The sequence below is a fragment of the Tursiops truncatus genome, chromosome 13 (genome assembly GCF_011762595.2).
Source record: "Tursiops truncatus isolate mTurTru1 chromosome 13, mTurTru1.mat.Y, whole genome shotgun sequence".
Lineage (NCBI taxonomy): Eukaryota > Metazoa > Chordata > Mammalia > Artiodactyla > Delphinidae > Tursiops > Tursiops truncatus.
The window spans coordinates 17,912,325-17,929,714 of NC_047046.1; the positions used below are offsets into that span (position 1 = coordinate 17,912,325).

The 17,390-nt window shown below is 49.9% G+C and overlaps 1 protein-coding gene and 1 long non-coding RNA gene across 5 annotated transcripts in view; one reads left to right on the plus strand and one right to left on the minus strand.

Annotated features, from left to right (window-relative positions):
• Window positions 1-4,116: 4,116 nt before the first annotated feature.
• Window positions 4,117-7,265, minus strand: LOC109552573 (uncharacterized). Its single transcript, XR_002179400.3, has 3 exons — window positions 6,812-7,265; window positions 6,158-6,315; window positions 4,117-6,047 (listed from the first exon to the last, which is right to left on the minus strand). It is a non-coding gene; the product is annotated as an uncharacterized lncRNA (long non-coding RNA).
• An 81-nt stretch (window positions 7,266-7,346) lies between these two features.
• Window positions 7,347-17,390, plus strand: part of SSH1 (slingshot protein phosphatase 1) — a 62,222-nt gene continuing 52,178 nt past the window's right edge. For 2 of the 4 annotated variants that reach the window (XM_073790237.1, XM_033837084.2), the window contains exons 1-2: window positions 7,347-7,590; window positions 12,326-12,366. Coding sequence is in view for 3 of the 4 variants with exons in the window: in XM_033837084.2 (XP_033692975.1) it covers window positions 7,522-7,590; window positions 12,326-12,366 (110 nt within the window). In the remaining variant the exon portion in view is untranslated. Of the gene's footprint in view, window positions 7,591-7,627; window positions 7,741-11,979; window positions 12,179-12,325; window positions 12,367-17,390 lie in introns of those variants that run through there. The other 2 variants (XM_073790235.1, XM_073790236.1) reach the window with 2 other exon arrangements.

Consider the following 17,390-nt stretch of genomic DNA (forward strand, 5'->3'; position numbering starts at 1 on the left):
CACCTTAACTTGATCATCTGCACAGACTCTATTTTGAAATAAGGTCATAGTCACAGGTCCTGGGGGTGAGGACGTCAGCGTCTTTGGGGCGGACACAATTCAACCCATGACATTAGGTAACGTCGATGAGCAGGACAGCACAATGTGCTTTTCATGTACATTATTGTATTCAAGCCTCAAAACCAACCCATGAGGTAAGTGGTCCCATTCTTATCCCCATTTTACAGAGCAAGAAAGTGAGCCTCAGAAAAAGGAAGCACCTGACAGCTCCGAAGTCAGGAGGCCAGTTTGAACCAGGCAGATCCCAGGACCACCACACCTCCCTGGTGGGGTTGTCATGGTGATTCCTCTGCTCAAATGTCACCTTGTCCAGAGGCTTCCCTGACCACTTGCCTAAAGACCCCCCTCCACCACCCTCTCCCCCAGACTGATTTTTACTACTTGACATCATATTTCATTTATTTGACACTGATCTGTGCGTGTCATGTTCTAAGAACTTTACTGACAGGGATTCATTTTAAAATGACATATTTAAATATTCATATATTATATGAATATATTAGCATATGTTATAGTAAATATATTTACTTTTTTGTTTGGCTACATCTCCCACCTGATTGGACACCACCCAATTATATTCATATATTTATTTAAATATTCATATAGTATATGAATATGTTGTACTTAAATATTCATGTTTATATGCATATATTAGCATACGTTGTAGTAAATCTATTTACTTATTAGTTGTTTGGCTATATCTCCCACTTGATTGGACACCGCCCAAGGACAGTGACTCTGTGGTGTTCCCTGATGGACCCCAAATCCTAGACTGGTGCTCAACAGAGCGCAGGCACTCCATAAATTCTCGTTGAATGTACTGAGTGAATGTGAAGATGATACAATGTCCAAGAATTGCCTGGAACATATTGGATTATGACATCATAATAATTTTTTTATAGTTGTTAAATAATAAAAATTTAACTGAGTAAATTTTAAAGACCTAATTGGCTTTGTTGAATGATTCAAGAATTGGTAGCATCCCATCTAGCAAGTAGAAAGGAGCTCCAAGGAGCTGCACAAAATGGAAGGCTTTTATAGCAGAAGGGGGAAAAGAATGGATTGTTGCAGGCTTAGGTAACCTACTTATGGAGGACAGAAGGGGGCTACATGGCAGATTACCTCATTAGTGCTGACCAGAAAATTCCAGACTGACGAGTTAAGACTACATTCCTCGGGGTGGTTGTAACTGTAATTAGGTTAGGTATTAAGTCTTGGTTTGCTGATGTGGGGTTTAGCACAAGTGACTCCATTTTGAGCCTGTTGTTTCTTTTTTAACACAGTATACGTGTAGGTTGGTTTTATATTCATTTTCTATGGCTGCTGCAACCAATTACCAGAAACTCAGCGGCATAAAACCACAGGAGTTTATTTTCTTATAGTTCTAGAGGTCAGAAGTCTAAAATCAAGGTGATGGCAGGTCTGCATTCTTTCTGGAGATGATGAGGTAGGAATTCACTCCTTTGCCTTTTTCTGCTTCTAGAGACCTCCTGCATCCCTTGGCTCACGGCCTTCCTCCCATCACTCCAACCTCTTTCTTGTGTCATCACGTCTCCTACTTCTCACTCTGCTCCTTCTGCCTCCTTCTTATAAAGACCCTTGGGTTTACATCAGGCCCATGTGGATAACCCAGGATAATCTCCCCACCTCAACACCCTTAATTTAATCACATCTGCAAAGTCACACATGCCAGGCATTGGAATATGGACATCTTTGGGGAACCATTATTCAGTCTACCAGAACTTTGCTACCTCTGAACTGCAAATTAGTTGCTCTAAAAAGGGAACTATCAGGAGAGTTCTCTTCTCTTCTCCCCTCCTAGGCTATCCTGGAAGAACCTCTGTCTTTGAGTTCTAAAGTAGAAGAACATCTGTCCCAATACCAGCTTCACCACTCCCTAGCTATGTGACCTTGGGTGTGTGACTAAACCACTCTGTGCATCCACTTCCTCAGCCATGAAATGAGAACCACAACAATGTGACAAGAAATAAATAAAAAGGCTTAAGCCAGGAACAAGCAGAGGGGCAGCAGGAGCATAGATAAGGGGTACCTACCTTCCAGCCTCAGGTCAGGGAAGGCTTCCTGGAGGAGGTAGCCCTGGAGGTAGACTGGGGGACATTCACATGTTAATAAACCCCTGTCCCCAACACACTGGCAAATCACTTAGTCTACAGCCTAGCGGACAGCAAATAACTCCATAACTTGCAGTTTTTAGTCCTTGCAAAACTGAGCTGAGACTACAAGTTCAAAGATAATTAAATAAATCATGATGAAAAAATAATTATGATACCGAATGGAAAGGGCTCTACTGGATGCAAGAAAACTTTGGAGCTGCCTCTTTCAGTGGGTTCCCCTCCTCCACTCCTGAAGCCTAGACCAGGGGTCTCTCACTTCTCTTTTCCCTGCCCCACCCCCTTACAGGCCACAAGTCAGGCCCACAGGCCTTTTCACAGAAGGGTTTTCACAAAAGGGTTTAGAATGACCAAAATTTTAAATAAAGACAGGGTCAAATAAAGACAGGATCAGTAAAAATGCCTTGCTGTGCCCTGCTGGAGCCTGTGGCGCTAGGAAGATCAGTAATATGGTACTGATCCCTTTTCTTTTTTTGGCCACGCTGCTGCATGGCTCGCAGGATCTTAGTTTCCCAATCAGGGATTGAACCCGTGCCCCCTGCAGTGGAAGCACGGAGTCCCAGCCACTGGACCACCAGGGAATTCACCCAACCCCATTTAAAATGTTGACATTTCCTTCATCGAAGATTTTTTTTTGCATAAATTTTGATTCTTTAAAAAATAGTCTTTCTCTTGGTTACTGAGGTTTCTTCTTGTTGTTGTTTTCGTTGCCCCCTTATATTTTGTGCCCTCATCTTGGTCCCAGCCCAGCTCCTAAGGTTTTTCTTAGAAACCATGTGACAAGTCAGAGAGATAGTTGTGACAATGTTGAGTGACACATGCTGTGTGTCTGGGAGTAGGTGGGGGGAGAGCTATGAAATCCTCGGAAGGACGCTGAGTCCAGTCTGGGGGGCAGGGAGAGATTTTTGGAGGTGGTGTCTGGCAAGAGATAGTGTGGGAAGGAAGAGGGCCCCTCAGCTGTAAGAGGAAGTGAGAAGGGGTGGGATGGTCTCTGGACCAGTGGGGGTGGGTAGAAAGCTAAGCTGGGCCAGGGTAGAAGGATTAGGGTTTAGTGCCTTCTTGGTGGCAGGATCAGATCTTTTTTTTTTTAAATTGAAGTATAGTTGATTTACAATGTTGTATTAATTTCTGCTGTACAGCAAAGCGATTCAGTTATACATATATATATATATATATATATATTCTTTTTTTAAAAAAATATTCTTTTCCATTATGGTTTATCATAGGATATTGGGATTTTTGGCCACGCTATGCGGCATGCAGGATCTTAGTTCCCCAACCAGAGATTGAACCCATGCCCCCTGCAATGGAAGCACAGAGTTTTAACCACTGGACCGCCAGGGAAGTCCCTATCATAGGATATTGAATAAAGTTCCCTGTGCTATACAGTAGGACCTTGTTGTTTATCCATTCCATATATAAAAGCTTACATCTGCTAACCCCAACCTCCCACTCCAGCCCTCCCCCAACTCCCTCCCCCTTGGCAACCACCAGTCTGTTCTCTATGTCCGTGATTCTGTTTCTGGTTTGCAGATAGGTTCATTTGTGTCATATTTTAGATTCCACACATAAGTGATATCATATGGTATTTGTCTTCCTCTTTCTGACTTACTTCACTTAGTATGATAATCTCTAGTTGCATCCATGTTGCTGCAAACGGCATTATTTCATTCTTTTTCATGGCTGAGTAGTATTCCAGTGTATATATGTACCACATCTTTTTTTAAAAATTTATTCTATATTATTTTTATTTACATGTATTACATAATTACATTTTTTTAAAACATCTTTATTGGGGTATAATTGCTTTACAATGGTGTGTTAGTTTCTGCTTTATAACAAAGTGAATCAGTTATACATATACATATGTTCTCATATCTCTTCCCTCTTGCCTCTCCCTCCCTCCCACCCTCCCTATCCCACCCCTCCAGGCGGTCACAAAGCACGGAGCTGATCTCCCTGTGCTATGCGGCTGCTTCCCACTAGCTATCTACCTTACATTTGGTAGTGTATATATGTCCATGCCTCTCTCTCGCTTTGTCACAGCTCACCCTTCCCCCTCCCCACATCCTCAAGTCCGTTCTCTAGTAGGTCTGTGTCTTTATTCCTGTCTTACCCCTAGGTTCTTCATGACATTTTTTTTCTTAAATTCCATATATATGTGTTAGCATACGATATTTGTCTTTCTCTTTCTGACTTACTTCACTCTGTATGACAGACTCTAGGTCTACCACATCTTCTTTATCCACTCATCTGTCGATGGACATTTAGGTTGTTTCCATGTCTTGGCTATTATGAATTGTGCTGCTATGAACATAAGGGTGCATGTATCTTTTTGAATTAGAGTTTTGTCTGGTTATATGCCCAGAAGTGGAATTGCTAGATCATATGGTAATTCTATTTTTAGTTTTCTGAGGAACTTCCATACTGTTTTGCACAGTGGCTGCACCAACTTACATTCCCACCAGCAGTGTAGGAGGGTTCCCTTTTCTCCACACCCTCTCCAGCATTTGTTATTTGTAGATTTTTTAATATTTATTTTATTCATTCATTTATTTTGGCTGTGCCAGGTCTTAGTTGCGGCACATGGGATCTTCTTTGCGGCATGTGGGATCTTTTTAGTTGCGGCATGCAATGCGGGATCTAGTTCCCTGACCAGGGATCGAACCCCAGCTCCCTGCGTTTGGAACGTGGAGTCTTACTCACTGGACCACCAGGGAAGTCCTTGTAGACTTTTTAATAATGGCCATTCTGACCGGTGCGAGGTGGTACCTCATTGCGGTTTTGATGATCAGATCTTGGTATGGATTTCTCGATGGGTAGGAGAGGAAGGGTATGGAGGGAAGACCAGTAAGGAGGCCTTGGCATTTGTACAGGGAGCGGTTCTCAAACCGAGGTCCCCATACCAGGACCTTCAGCATCACTAGGGCATTATTAAAAGCTGAGTGAATCGCCAACTCCGGAGGGTGGGGCCTCCAGATCTGTATTGACTCCAGGGAATTCTCAAACCTTCCCATTTGAGAACCACCAGCCTAAGGTTCTCCACCCTAAAATCCCACACCCCTTTTACAACTAGTGTGTGATGATTCCTTTTCTCATTGGCAACAAATTCATAGATGATAAAGCCCACCTCCACATGTAATGTGAAAAAACAAAATCTATAATGCCCTAACATAAAAGGAAAATTCATCATGATGAAACAACATCCATTTCATTATGTAACATCTTGGGCACAACTCCCCTGGAGGACACAGGGAAGTCTCAGTAGTGTGTCTGGTTTTTTCTTTTTTTTTCTTATTGAAGTAGCGTCAATTTACAATATTGTGTTGAAGTGTGTCTGTTTTTAATGAATGTGTTCAGAGCTGAGAAGTAAGATAGTCACTAGTCAACTGAATATTGCCCATAATTTTGTCTTACACTCGACATTTTAAAATAAGTGCTAAATAAATATGGCGGTCTGTCTACAAGAGCACAGCTACAGATGTCTGCTTGTTGGGTCAACTGCTCCAATATTAGGAGTGGTGTTTCCCTCTATAAACTCTTTTTCCCAAATGGTGAACAACTCCGGACAAAGCTCTCAAACAAAACAAAGTATATTCTTTCCTCTATTTAAACATAGTTGCATTTCTGAAAATTCAGTGAAAAATACTTTGTGTTGATATGTAAAATGGAATTAAGTTCTGGCTTCAGATAACTATGAACGGTGTTTTCACCACACAGGTGTCTGGTGGGAATGAAGCAATTCTCCTTGGGCGGGGGCAGCATCACTGTCCAGTGCATTGCACGACTTTTAGCGTTTTTAGCATTCCTGGCTCCTGCCCTCTGAACGCCAGAACCTCCAATAGCTCTCCCCAGCTGCAAGACATTAAAAAATATTCCCACAAGTTAAAAAACAAAACACCAACAACAAAAACAAAAACCCCACAACACTCAGTGGGGGCTATAGTAACCCCATAGAGAACCACCTTTGAGATGAATGATGCTGAGGGAATGTGCAGGAGGTCCCAGCCCCTGGACCTGGCGGAAGCAGCTGGAGGGATCCAGGAGGCTGTTGGGTTGCTGGTTTGGCAGTGAGACGGATGGGAGCAGGACTGGACCAGTAAATTTGCGGATGCTTGTGAACCTGCGTGGGGCGACAGAGGGGAGGGAGGGGATTTGAATGAAATTGAAGCTATTACCAAGTCAAGCCAGTACCACCTTTTTAGTATCTTACTCCATGTCCCTCCCTCCATCCCCATACTGGTCACCTCCTCCCAGGACAACAGCAGCAGCCCATCCCTGGTCTCCCTTCACCCCATCCCACAGTCCATTCTCCAAGCGGCAGCCAGAGCTTTCTAGAGTGCACCGTGACTCTCTCCCTCCTCCCTTCCCTAGGATCGGGCCTCTGATGGACAATCTCCTTCCCGTTTCCGGGCCTTTAGCTCCCCCCACCCCCCAGTCTCCCCTCCCTTCACCCGTTAATCCTGCTCATCCGTCAGGCCTCTGAGCAAATGCCCCCTTTTCAGAGAAGCCCTTCCTGACTTCCCAAGGAGTTGGCTGGGTTTCTGGACACATACAAAGAATTCACATAAAAAGACTGGCAAAATAATTTTTTTTAAGTGCCTAGTAATTTGACTCACTTCTGTCAAATCCCTGAGGGCAGGCCTAATCTATGTTGCTCACGGTTGAATACTCCGTGCCTGGCACTTAGTAGGTGCTCAATAAATATTTCATAAATGAATGAATGAATGAACTGATTAATTTCTGCAGACCGCTCCTCGGGGTTCAAGGCGCAGGGACCAGGAGCTCTTTATTTCCTGGTCGCTGCACCTCCCCGCCCCGAGCATTCCAGGCCGCGCGGACGCCGGGCCTCAGTTTTCCAGCCTGCGAAGGGGGCTGGCCTCCGGGGGATGGATTTGCTCGCCACCGGGCGCGCCCCCGCTTCTCAGACTCGAGGGCCGGGCGCGCGGCCGAGGCGCGCGCGTCGGGCGCGCGGGAGACGTGACTGGCCAGCCGGGGCCTCCCGCCGCCGCTCGGGGGATCCCGCGCCGCGCACGCGCGCCCCGCCCCGGCCGCTGCCCCTGCCCGCGCTCAGGCCCGGCGCGCGCCGGCGCGGGAGGCGGGAGGCGGGAGGCGGGAGGCGGGGGGCGGGGGGTGGGGGCGGCGACAGACGCCGGCAGGGAGGGGCGGGCCCGGCCCGGCTCGGCTCGGCCCGGCTCGGCTCGGCCCGGCTCGGCCCGGCCGCCCGTGAGCGGCTCCTGGAGCGCCCTGGGCCCGGCCCGGGCGGCGGCGGTGGCGGCTGCGGCTCTAGTCCGAGGCTTCGGCGGCGCTCGCGCGCCGCGCCGCAGCCATGGCCCTGGTGACCCTGCAGCGCTCGCCCACGCCCAGCGCCGCCTCCTCCTCCGCCAGCAACAGCGAGGTGAGCCCCGGGCCCGCGCCCCGGCCTGAGCCGCCGCGCCAGGCCTGGGCTGCGAGTGCGGGGCGCCCGGGGCTGCGCCAGGGCAGCTTCAAGGGGTTCTTGGCCTGCGGGGCCGCAGCTGGACGACCCAGCCTTGGCAGCCGGACTGGGGTGACTGCGGGAGGCTGTGAGCGAGTGTGACCCCTGTTTGGGGGTGACTGTGCAGTGAGACTGTGTGTGCGGGTGTGACCCTCGTCTGGGGGTGACTGTGTGACCCCTGTTTGGGGGTAAGTGTGCGTGAGCCGGTGTGTGTGACCCCCATCTGGGGGTGACTTTGTGTGTGTGGGACCCCCATCTGCGGGTGACTTGTGAATTTGAGCCCCGTCTGGGGGGTGACCGTGAGTGTGTGACAGTGTCTCTCGTCCGGGGGTGACTGTGCGGGATACTGGACGTGGGACCGGGACTCCTGATTGGGTAACTGCCTGAGATGCTGGTTCTAAGATTCAGGACCCTGTGGCTTGTCTCGGCCCTTTCCCTGTGTGCCCGGCTGAATGTATGCATGTGTATGCCAGCCTGTGTGTGCCTCTCCCTGTGCGTGAATCTGGCCTGTCCCCTGGGAGCCGTGCCTGTGTGATGCTGGGGGAGAGGCTGCCGGGTGCCCCTGTGGGTGGTGAGATTGTTTCCCCCGACTGCACGCCCCTGGAGTTCTGGCTCTCGGTGTGAGTGGCCGTGCCTCTCGGGGGCCGGCGTCACCGTGTGACAGTGGCTGAGTGAGCTCAGGGTGCTGGGTGACTGTGTGTCATGTCTTTGTGTGCAGCTGAGTCTGGGTTTTTCTTGCTGTGATATCTTTCGGGGCTGCATGTTTTTGTGCATCTGGCTGTGCATGTGGCTGCGGCCGACTCTGGGGTTGCTGGGATTGCACCAGTGCTTTCTGGGGCTGAAAGTGCATCTTTGCGCTGTGCGGGTTTCTGTGCGTCTGCGTGTGACCCAGGCTGTCCTGGACTGGTGCCTTCTTGCTCTGGGGTTACTGAGGAATTGGTCCTCTGAGTGCACAGTTGGGTTGGACCGTGCTAGTCTGGGCCTCGGGCCTCCGAGCAGTAGAACCAGTTGGGTCTAAACTCACATCTGTGGCCGGACTGAGTGCTGACCTGCAGACACAGCAGGCTGGAGGAGGCGGCAGGGAGCTGTTTAGGGAAGGGAGAGGAGGCTGGAGGAGGGGCCCTGCAGGCCCAGGAAGTGGCCCCGCCAGCATCTGGGCAATTCAGGCCCCTTCTCCCTGGGGGGAAGTTGACTGATAACATGGAAAGGTTTGTGTGTGTTTGTGAGAGAAGAGGACCTGTTTGCGGTTTAACAGCCCTGCCTGTCCCACCAGCTCCTGGTGGGGAAGCTCTTCAGCCTGTTTTGCTGGGACTGGCACTCTCAGAGTGGCTGCAGGGTTGAACCTCACAGCCCCCTTCTCTCAAGGAGAAGCCATTAATGAGTTATCTTGTCTACAGACAGAAGATTCTAACAGTCCCTGCTCTGCACGGTGGCCAGTAGCCTGCAGCTGAGGAGTCTGCAGTAGCTTCTGGCCTCCCCACAGAGACATCTGTTCCCCTACATCATTTCTACAACTGCTGTCTTGCAGTTTACAAAGTATTTCTCTGCACTTAATCTCATGGTCCCTTCTCAAAAACGAGTGAATAGTTCAGCTCCAGGAAGAGGTTAGACGAAGAGCCTCTCATCCTAGGTCTCTGATTCTAAACCCCACATTCCCTGCGTTACTTTGCACCTGATCTATTTCTGCTTTAGACACATTTAAAAATTTTCATTTTATTATCTCATTTTTTAGCTGAGATAGAATTCCCATACCATAAATCCACCATTGTAAAGTGTACAGTTCAGTGGGTTTTAGTGTATGCACAAGGTTGTACAAGCATCACCACGAATTCCAGAACATTTTCATCACCCCCAAAAGAAACCTCACACCCCTGAGCCATCAGCCACAGCCTCCCTCCCACCACCCCTGCCCTGCTGTAACCAACTCTAGGCAACCACTCATGTACTTTCTGTCTCTGTGTATTTGCTTATTCTGGGCATTTCATATAAGTGGAATCATACACTATGTGGCCTTTTGTGTCAGGCTTATTTCACTCACCATCATGTTTTCAGGGCTCATCCGTGTTGCAGCACGTGTCAGGACCTCATTCCTTTTTACGGCCGAGTAATATTCTATGGTACGGATGTACATTTTGTTGGACATTGGGGTTGTTTCCACTAGGCACATTTTAAATTATAATAGAAAGCCTTATTTTCACCAAATGCCAGTGACCTCCAAAATAAGAATAAAACTCAACCAGCTTTTATTCAACTTGAGTAAATCAGCGGCATTAGTTGCCCAGGGAGCCAGCAGAGGCTGGGATGTTCCCTGGAAGGTGAGGCTTTCTTCCATGTGGGGCGAGGCACAAAGATGCAAGAAGGAACAGAGAGGGCAGGCGTGTGTGCACAGGATCAGGAGACGTGGACCAGGCCGGCTGTGCCTCTGGTCTGACCTTCCTCAGGTTACTTCCCTTCTCTGGGCCTCAGCTCATCTGAAAGGGCTGGCTTCCCTCTAATGTGTGTTCTTTGGCTTTCTTCTCTGGAATAACTGACCTTGTGTTGCCTTTCATCCTGAGAATCTCAGAGAGTGAGCGAGAATTAAATGATTTTGAAGCCTGTATCCCCCCCGCCCCCCATCATTTCCTTACTCCTCAAAATGTGCATCCTTCGTTGAGTCAGAGACACTCAGGGCATTTCTTTCCTTCCCCAGCCCGTGGTCCTGCTGCACGGCGTGGGAACTAAGGGAAGTCACAGCCCGACCTGCAAAGCAGTGCTTCCCTCTTTTTAAGTTTTGTTCCTCCCCCCCCCAGTCTTTTTTTTTTTGCGGTACGCGGGCCTCTCACTGTTGTGGCCTCTCCCGTTGCGGAGCACAGGCTCCGGACGCGCAGGCTCAGCGGCCATGGCTCACGGGCCCAGCCGCTCCGCGGCATGTGGGATCTTCCCGGACCTGGGCACAAACCTGCGTCCCCTGCATCGGCAGGCAGACTCTCAACCACTAGCGCCACCAGGGAAGCCCCTCCCCCCCCAATCTTTAATTATCTCATTAATCTTGTCTCATTCTTTTGTGAGAACAGGCAGAGAGCCCAAGAATAGGTAAAGCAGTAGCTCTCAGGAATGGGTTGTAATGTTGTGATTTTTTTTTTTTTTTTTTTTACGTTGTGGTTTTTGACAGATGTTCAAGGTGACTAATTTTCATGGGCAGATCTCCAGTCCCTTTGAGGTGGCGGGGTTGGATCAGGGTTGCTCAGCCCCAGCATTGCCGATGTTGGGTGAGCCGTCTGTTGCAGGGGCCAGTCCTGTGTGTTGGAGGAAGTGTAGCAGCACTCTGACCTCTACCCACTAGATGCCAGTAGCATCCTCCCAAAAAAGGCTCCAGCCTTGCCTGGCGTCCCCTGCTGAGATCCGTTGCCCCCAGTTGAGAACCACTGGGTTAGACCCAGCAGTCTCTTCCAAGTTTGTTCCTGCGGTTGTGTGAGTTGTTTTGTGTATGTTTCACTTCGGCACCGAAGTTGGTGGCCCTGTGGTCAGCAGAGCTGTCCCCGATGTTTCCACTTCTCCTTCGTTGTCGGGTAGGGAGTGTGAGAAATAACTGATGGTCTCTGCCTCTGCCCAGTGCGTTACATACATGATCTAATGACAGCGTAGGACCAGGACCCTCTCCTGGACTCATTCCTTGGTGAAATTGCCACCTGTGGCGTGTGTGCCTTGCTGCCCAGACCTCTCTCTACATGATCTCCGTAACCCTTTTCCCACCACTGCTGGCTTCTGTCTGGTTTCTGTCCTCAGTCAGCCTTGCATCTCTTCCAGCCATCACTGCTTTCCAGGTTTCTCTCTTCCCCATTCAATGGGCTCCTCTGTGTAACATACAAAACATGCCAAGTCCCAGTGGTGCAGAGTCGTTGGGATGTGTGTTTTCTTCTCATTTAAGTTTTCTCCTTGAAAGAAAAAAAAGGAAAAATTGCAGTCAGGGCTTAAATCGTGGTTACTCTTGGAGCCTCTAACGCCCTTGGCCTTGTAACATTTAGGAAATATTAAATGTCTCTTTCTTTCATGTCTATAAATAAACCAATAGCCTAGAAAGTTTTATATTAAACTTTAAGCCTTTTTGAGAACCACCAAGAGCTTCATGACCCACAGACAGCCTGATCCTGGCCACATTCCATTAAGAAAGACTTGCCTGGAATGGTGGTGGTGGTGGTGGTGGTGGTGGTTTTATTTATTTATTTTTTAACTTGTGTGTTGTGGCTTAAAATGGTGTTGATCACTCAGCTGTTGCCTAGCTTGAAGGGAGGAAACAGCCTCTTAAGACATTGCCCCCTCCCCTTAAAACAGAAAAACAGGATATGCTCCAAAGCAGCCCTGGAAAATGGAGAGCTCAGGGCTGAACAAGCGTGTGGAGTAGCAGCGCCGGCCAGGAGCGCTCTGTTAGCAGGCATCCGTCTGCGATGCCTTGGAAGGCATGTGGGGAAACATCAGGAAACCTGAAAATTCCTCCGCGGAAATTACTCAGGGGAGCAGCAGAGCAGGATTGGTAAGGAGAGGGTGCGGCTCTCTGGAAGGAACCAGGTTTCCTGGACATCTGTATCTTTTGCAGACACCAGAGCAGGAAATGTGAGCCTTGTCTGAGGCTTGTCGATAGCGGCATCTGGGCTGTGACATTCTCTTTCTTTCTCTGCAGTTGGAGGCTGGCAGCGATGAAGATCGCAAGTTAAACCACAGGTAAGCAGACTTAGTGTTTTCGTCCTGAAGTCTTTCTTCCAAGCAGGTAAGAAATACTCTTGTGCCTTTCCAAAAGGGAGGACCCTCGAGAAAGACTACACCAGCTTTTTAGTAGTGCTTTAAAAACGATCCAGAACACATAGACAGAAGGAGAGCTTTACAAGTGATCTAGACGTTTAACTGTAAACAGCTTTAATAACATTATGTAACATTTAGAGAAGAAAAAAAATGATGGCCAGTATTCCACCCCCCTGGCTTTACCGTGATGATGAGTATCTTTATAAACTTCCTTCCAGATTTTACTTCTGCTTTAAAGAAAATAATCATTTTAGTATGTTCTCACTTTTCCATCCTGCTTTTGGGAAGGTATTCCTTTTGAGGTAAGTACATTGCTGATTTGAAACAGACATTCAACCCCTCAGTTTATTAATTCAAGGTGTTTTGTGTGTGTGTGTGTGTGTGTGTGCGCGCGCGCGCGCGCGTGCGTGTGTGCCAGTGAGAAATCTTTACGTATACTCGTTTGAGAAGTTTCTCAAGCTTGTAGTCCTCGGTTGCTGTATTCACAAGTAGACGCCAAAAGCACATTTGTTTTTCTTTGCCAAAAATTGGGTGTTTTGTTGGTTTACAGAAGATTTAGCACTTCATTATATAATGTACTCTTCTGCACCAAAGAACTAGTCTTAAACTCTGGCTCTTAGAGTGTAAAAAAGTAAACATCTAGATTTAAAAAAAAGAATTAAACAGAATTTAAAGGATTTTTTTTTTTAATGTCTGTTTCATCTTGGGAGGAGGAGGAAAATTAATTGGAAAAGGAAATATGTGTTCAGAAACTGAGGTCAGCCGTTTATTACCGAGAGCAGGCTATCCTGGTTCAACTCACCCGCGGAAGTGATAGAGCTCTGCCTCGCCTGTCTTTGAAGTTTTCTGTGTGTTTGAGGGAAGGGAGGCACCATTTTTTCTAAAGCTCATATGTGTAGAGAAATAGTTGTCTTATTACAATTGTGGGTCCTCGTTTTCACGTTATGCTGGAGGGAGGAACAGCGGCAGTGACACGTTTGCTCTTCAGACTGGGGGTGTGGGTTGCTGAGAGTCTCGAAGGCTGGAATCAGCTGGATTCCCAAGTGGGGGAGGGGGGAGGGGAGGAGTAGAGTCTGCTCTGGAGACTGTGGGGGAGGGAGAGCGGGGCGGAGGGCCTGCTGCCCGCCTCGTGGGGCCCCATCCCCGCGCCCCCAGCTCCTCACCAGCCCTTACATGGACTTGGACTCTTCTCCCCCTCAGCCGATCCTTTTCTTCCAGGCCTCTTGCCCCAGAGATGGCATTTAAGCCTCTCACTTAGATGGTCTTTTGTTTTTTAATTGCCCTTCCTGAACTGACAGCACAGTGTTTTGAATTGTTTCCATTAATAAAGAAGTTACAAATAGCAGTGGTAGGAAAATGTGTATGTGCTGCTGGCCAGTAAAAGGCCCCTTTCTCTGCACAGCTTGGAGCTGGAGAGGACCGTACAAAGGGAAGTGATGGCAGCTCTCTGCATTGCCAAATTTAACCCTCACAACGACCCCAGGAGGTGGGGTATTCCCCCCAGGTCGCAGGTGAGGAATCCGAGGCCCAAGGTTGCCTTCGAAGCGGGCCCTCCGTTGCCCGCAACACCTGAGTTTGTCATAGGACACCACCTTTCCGGGGACCAGTTTCGTGGTTCAGTTGAGCAGGTGTGTTGCACGTACAGGCGTGGGAACTTGCTGAGCTCGCCCAGGTGGGTAGAGGCCGCAGCAGGGCGAGAACCCAAGAGCCCTGCTGACTTGTGATGGTGCCTCCTAGGAAGTCAGATCGCCCTGGTGACCACCGTGAGTCCCTCTGTGCTGCTCTCAGTGGGTCCCCAGTGCCATCGTGAGCTCTGGGAGACCTGGGCTGCGGGGGGGGAACCTGGTCTCTGAGCCCATCCTCACAGGCTCCCCTTTCCTCCCCTCTTCCTTCACCTTGATGTCCACACCCCGTTTTAGGCAGTGGACACCGTCCTGGTTTCTAACCCTCCGAACCAAACAGGAGCAGTCCTGCTGTCCTGGCGTGAGCTTTGACTGAAACTCATTGGCACCTGCGTGTGGATTTGCATTTTTCAGGCCTGTGCTCTCTAAGCTTCTCCTAGAGAAAAAAAAAAGTGTGGAATGGTCCCTCATTGGTTGCTCGTCTTGGGGAGGAGAGTTGGGGAGAGGAGATTTCTCTTTGCTTCACATTCATCCTGAAGGTAATCTGGCCTAGTTTGGTTTCTGAAGGGCGCTGGGGAGGGAGAGAAACTGGGGAGGCCGCAGGATATGCCTCTCTCTTTGCCCCTTTGTCTACCCTTAATTGACAGTTTCATCTTTCGGGTCCTCCAAGAAGTGATCTTAGAGCCACGTGTAGCCAGTAAATTGCTGAATCCGTGGGTTGGATCTTCTGTCACCTGCCCTCTTCCTCCACTGTCCCCCCCTGGTGGCACCATCAGTCAGGTCCTTGTACCTCCCCTGATCCACTGAGGGGCCACCCATCCGCCCATCGCTCTGCGTCAGTTTATCGTCCCCACTGTCAGAGGGACGCCAGTCTGGAAGCGCCCGTGCTTCTTCCTCCTGGTCGCCACGCTTTTTTCCTCCTTCACCCTCGTCACTGGCCTTTCGTCGAATGTGCCATTTTTCAGTCCTGCCCCTGCTCCCTGACCAGGCTCTTTCTCTAAGCCAGTTCCCTTTCCAGTTGGCCACAGTCCATGGCCAGCTCAGCATGCTCCCATCCCAAACCTCTGTGGCTTCCCTCTCCTTGGCAGGTGGCTCTTGATTTCTCTCTGTGCTGGGTACCATACCTGCCTTCCCTGGCAGGTACCTGTGTTTTTGTCTCGTCCCTAACTGTTGGTGACATCTTAGTGACAGGGTCTTAGTTCTCTGCCTGCACAAAGCACTTCAGCAGTTTAAACATATTAACTTTGTTTTGATTCTGCAGCGAATTGCATTCATGTGTGAGAACGATGTGTCGAGGAAAGACGTGGGCTTTGGAGTCAGGCAGATCTAGCCTCGGAGCCTGGCTTCTGCACTAGTAGAGGTGCCGGCATGCATCTGGGAGTCACTGTGCCTCTGTGGGTCTCCGTTCTTCCATCTGTAAAATGGATAAAGCTATGACCTTTCAGGGTTGGCGAATACTTTGCGTGGGGCTCCTTGCACAGAGCCAGGTCCACAATGGGCGTGGAGGACTGTGGCTACGTTTGGTCTTCAGAGGATGGTGTTCCTATCAGTGTTAGGTTCACAGCTCAGAAGTAGAGGCTCTGACCCCCAGCAGGTGCCGCGTCCACTGTGTGGGGCTGAGAGGGCCACCCCCGTGGCTGTCCTGTGACTTGGACCAGCCTGCGTCCTTTACCCAGTGACATCCCTGTAGGATGTAAACAGGAACACACCTTCTGCAGAATCTCTATTGTCATCCGGATGGTTTCTCCGAAGGCCTTCTGGCGGACATCTCGAGACCTGCTTACCGCCCGTCCAGAGGGAAGCTGAGTGACGCAGAGCCGTAGACCCAGCTCTCGCTCCCTCTGTCCTGTTCTCTGCGTGTGCAGATGGCCGCCGGCCTCCAGCGATCCCCTTTGGGAAGCTGCGCTGTTCAGACTGTGGGAACTGGTGAGCTTATGGCCTGCTGGCAGCAGCTCCTGGCTCCCTCACCATCCTGGGAGTCGCCTCCGTGTGGCATGAGGCGTAAGTGGTTGTGTGCCAGGCGGGGCCCTGGGGAGGGAATATGGTTGTGTTCTTTCCAGAGTGTGGATCAGGAGTGAGTGTTTTGCTGTTTTTTTGGTTGTTTTTGCGGTACGCGGGCCCCTCACTGTTGTGGCCTCTCCCGTTGCGGAGCACAGGCTCCGGACGCGCAGGCTCAGTGGCCATGGCTCACGGGCCCAGCCGCTCCACGGCATGTGGGATCTTCCCGGACCGGGGCATGAACCCGTGTCCCCTGCATCGGCAGGCGGACTCTCAACCACTGCGCCACAGGGGAAGCCCTGCGGTTTTGTTTTTTTGGGGGGTTTTATCATCCAGTATTTCAAGTCAAGCACGTGAAAATGATCATTAGCGTTCTTTTAATTTCTTTTCTTACTTGCCCAAGCAAACGTTTGGGCCAAAGCAGCAGGACTTTGTCTTCTCTGTTTTATCTGGTTTCAGTGGTAAACTGTGAACTCCCTTACAGCTCTGCCTTTCCCTCTACCCTCTCCTCCTTCCGGTCTTGACCTGGAAATCCCCAGAGGACCCTGCTCTCCATATAAGCTTTTCTCCCACCCCAACTGCGTCAGGAAGGGGTGGTGGTTGGTGTGTCCTTGCTCTTCAGATCACACTTCCCAATCTTTATTCACAACCTCTTCTTCGAGGCCTGTCCACCCTTTGAGGTTTCTCTCTGCCTTTCTTGATGGTTTCTTAGCCGTCAAGACTTAACTGTGACTGTTGGGAGTCTGTCCATTTAAGTCCCGGCAAGAGATGTCGAGCGTTTGTGGCATCCAGGCTCTGTGCAGCAGGCCGCTGTGTCAGCTGTCTACTGCTGTGTAACAAGCTACTCCAAACTCAGTGGTCCAGAACGATACACGCTTATTTCCTCACAGCTCCTGTGGGCCAGGAACCCGGACGTGGTTGAGCTGTGTCCACGTGGCTGCAGTCAAGGTGTTAGCCAGGGCCGGGATCTCATCTGTGGCTTGGGTCCTCCTCCAGGCTCACACTGGTTCTTGGCAGAATGCGTTCTCTTGCAGCTGTAGATTCCACGGGTGGTGGCTTGCTTCAAGGCCGACAGGAGAATCTGATGCCATCAGGGAACGCCATCAGGAGAGGGACCATCCCATCACCTTTACCATAGGGTATAACCTAATGAAGGGAGCAGCTCTCCCATCCTGTTCCCTGGTCCCAGCACACTCAGCATAGGGGGCTCATCCAGGGTGCCTGCCCCAAGGCCTGGGGTCCTGGGCAACCTCAGAATCTGCCTACCAGTCTCAGTCTGTGGGAGTTCTTGAGATGCCCCAGTCTAATGTAGAGAAAACAAGACAT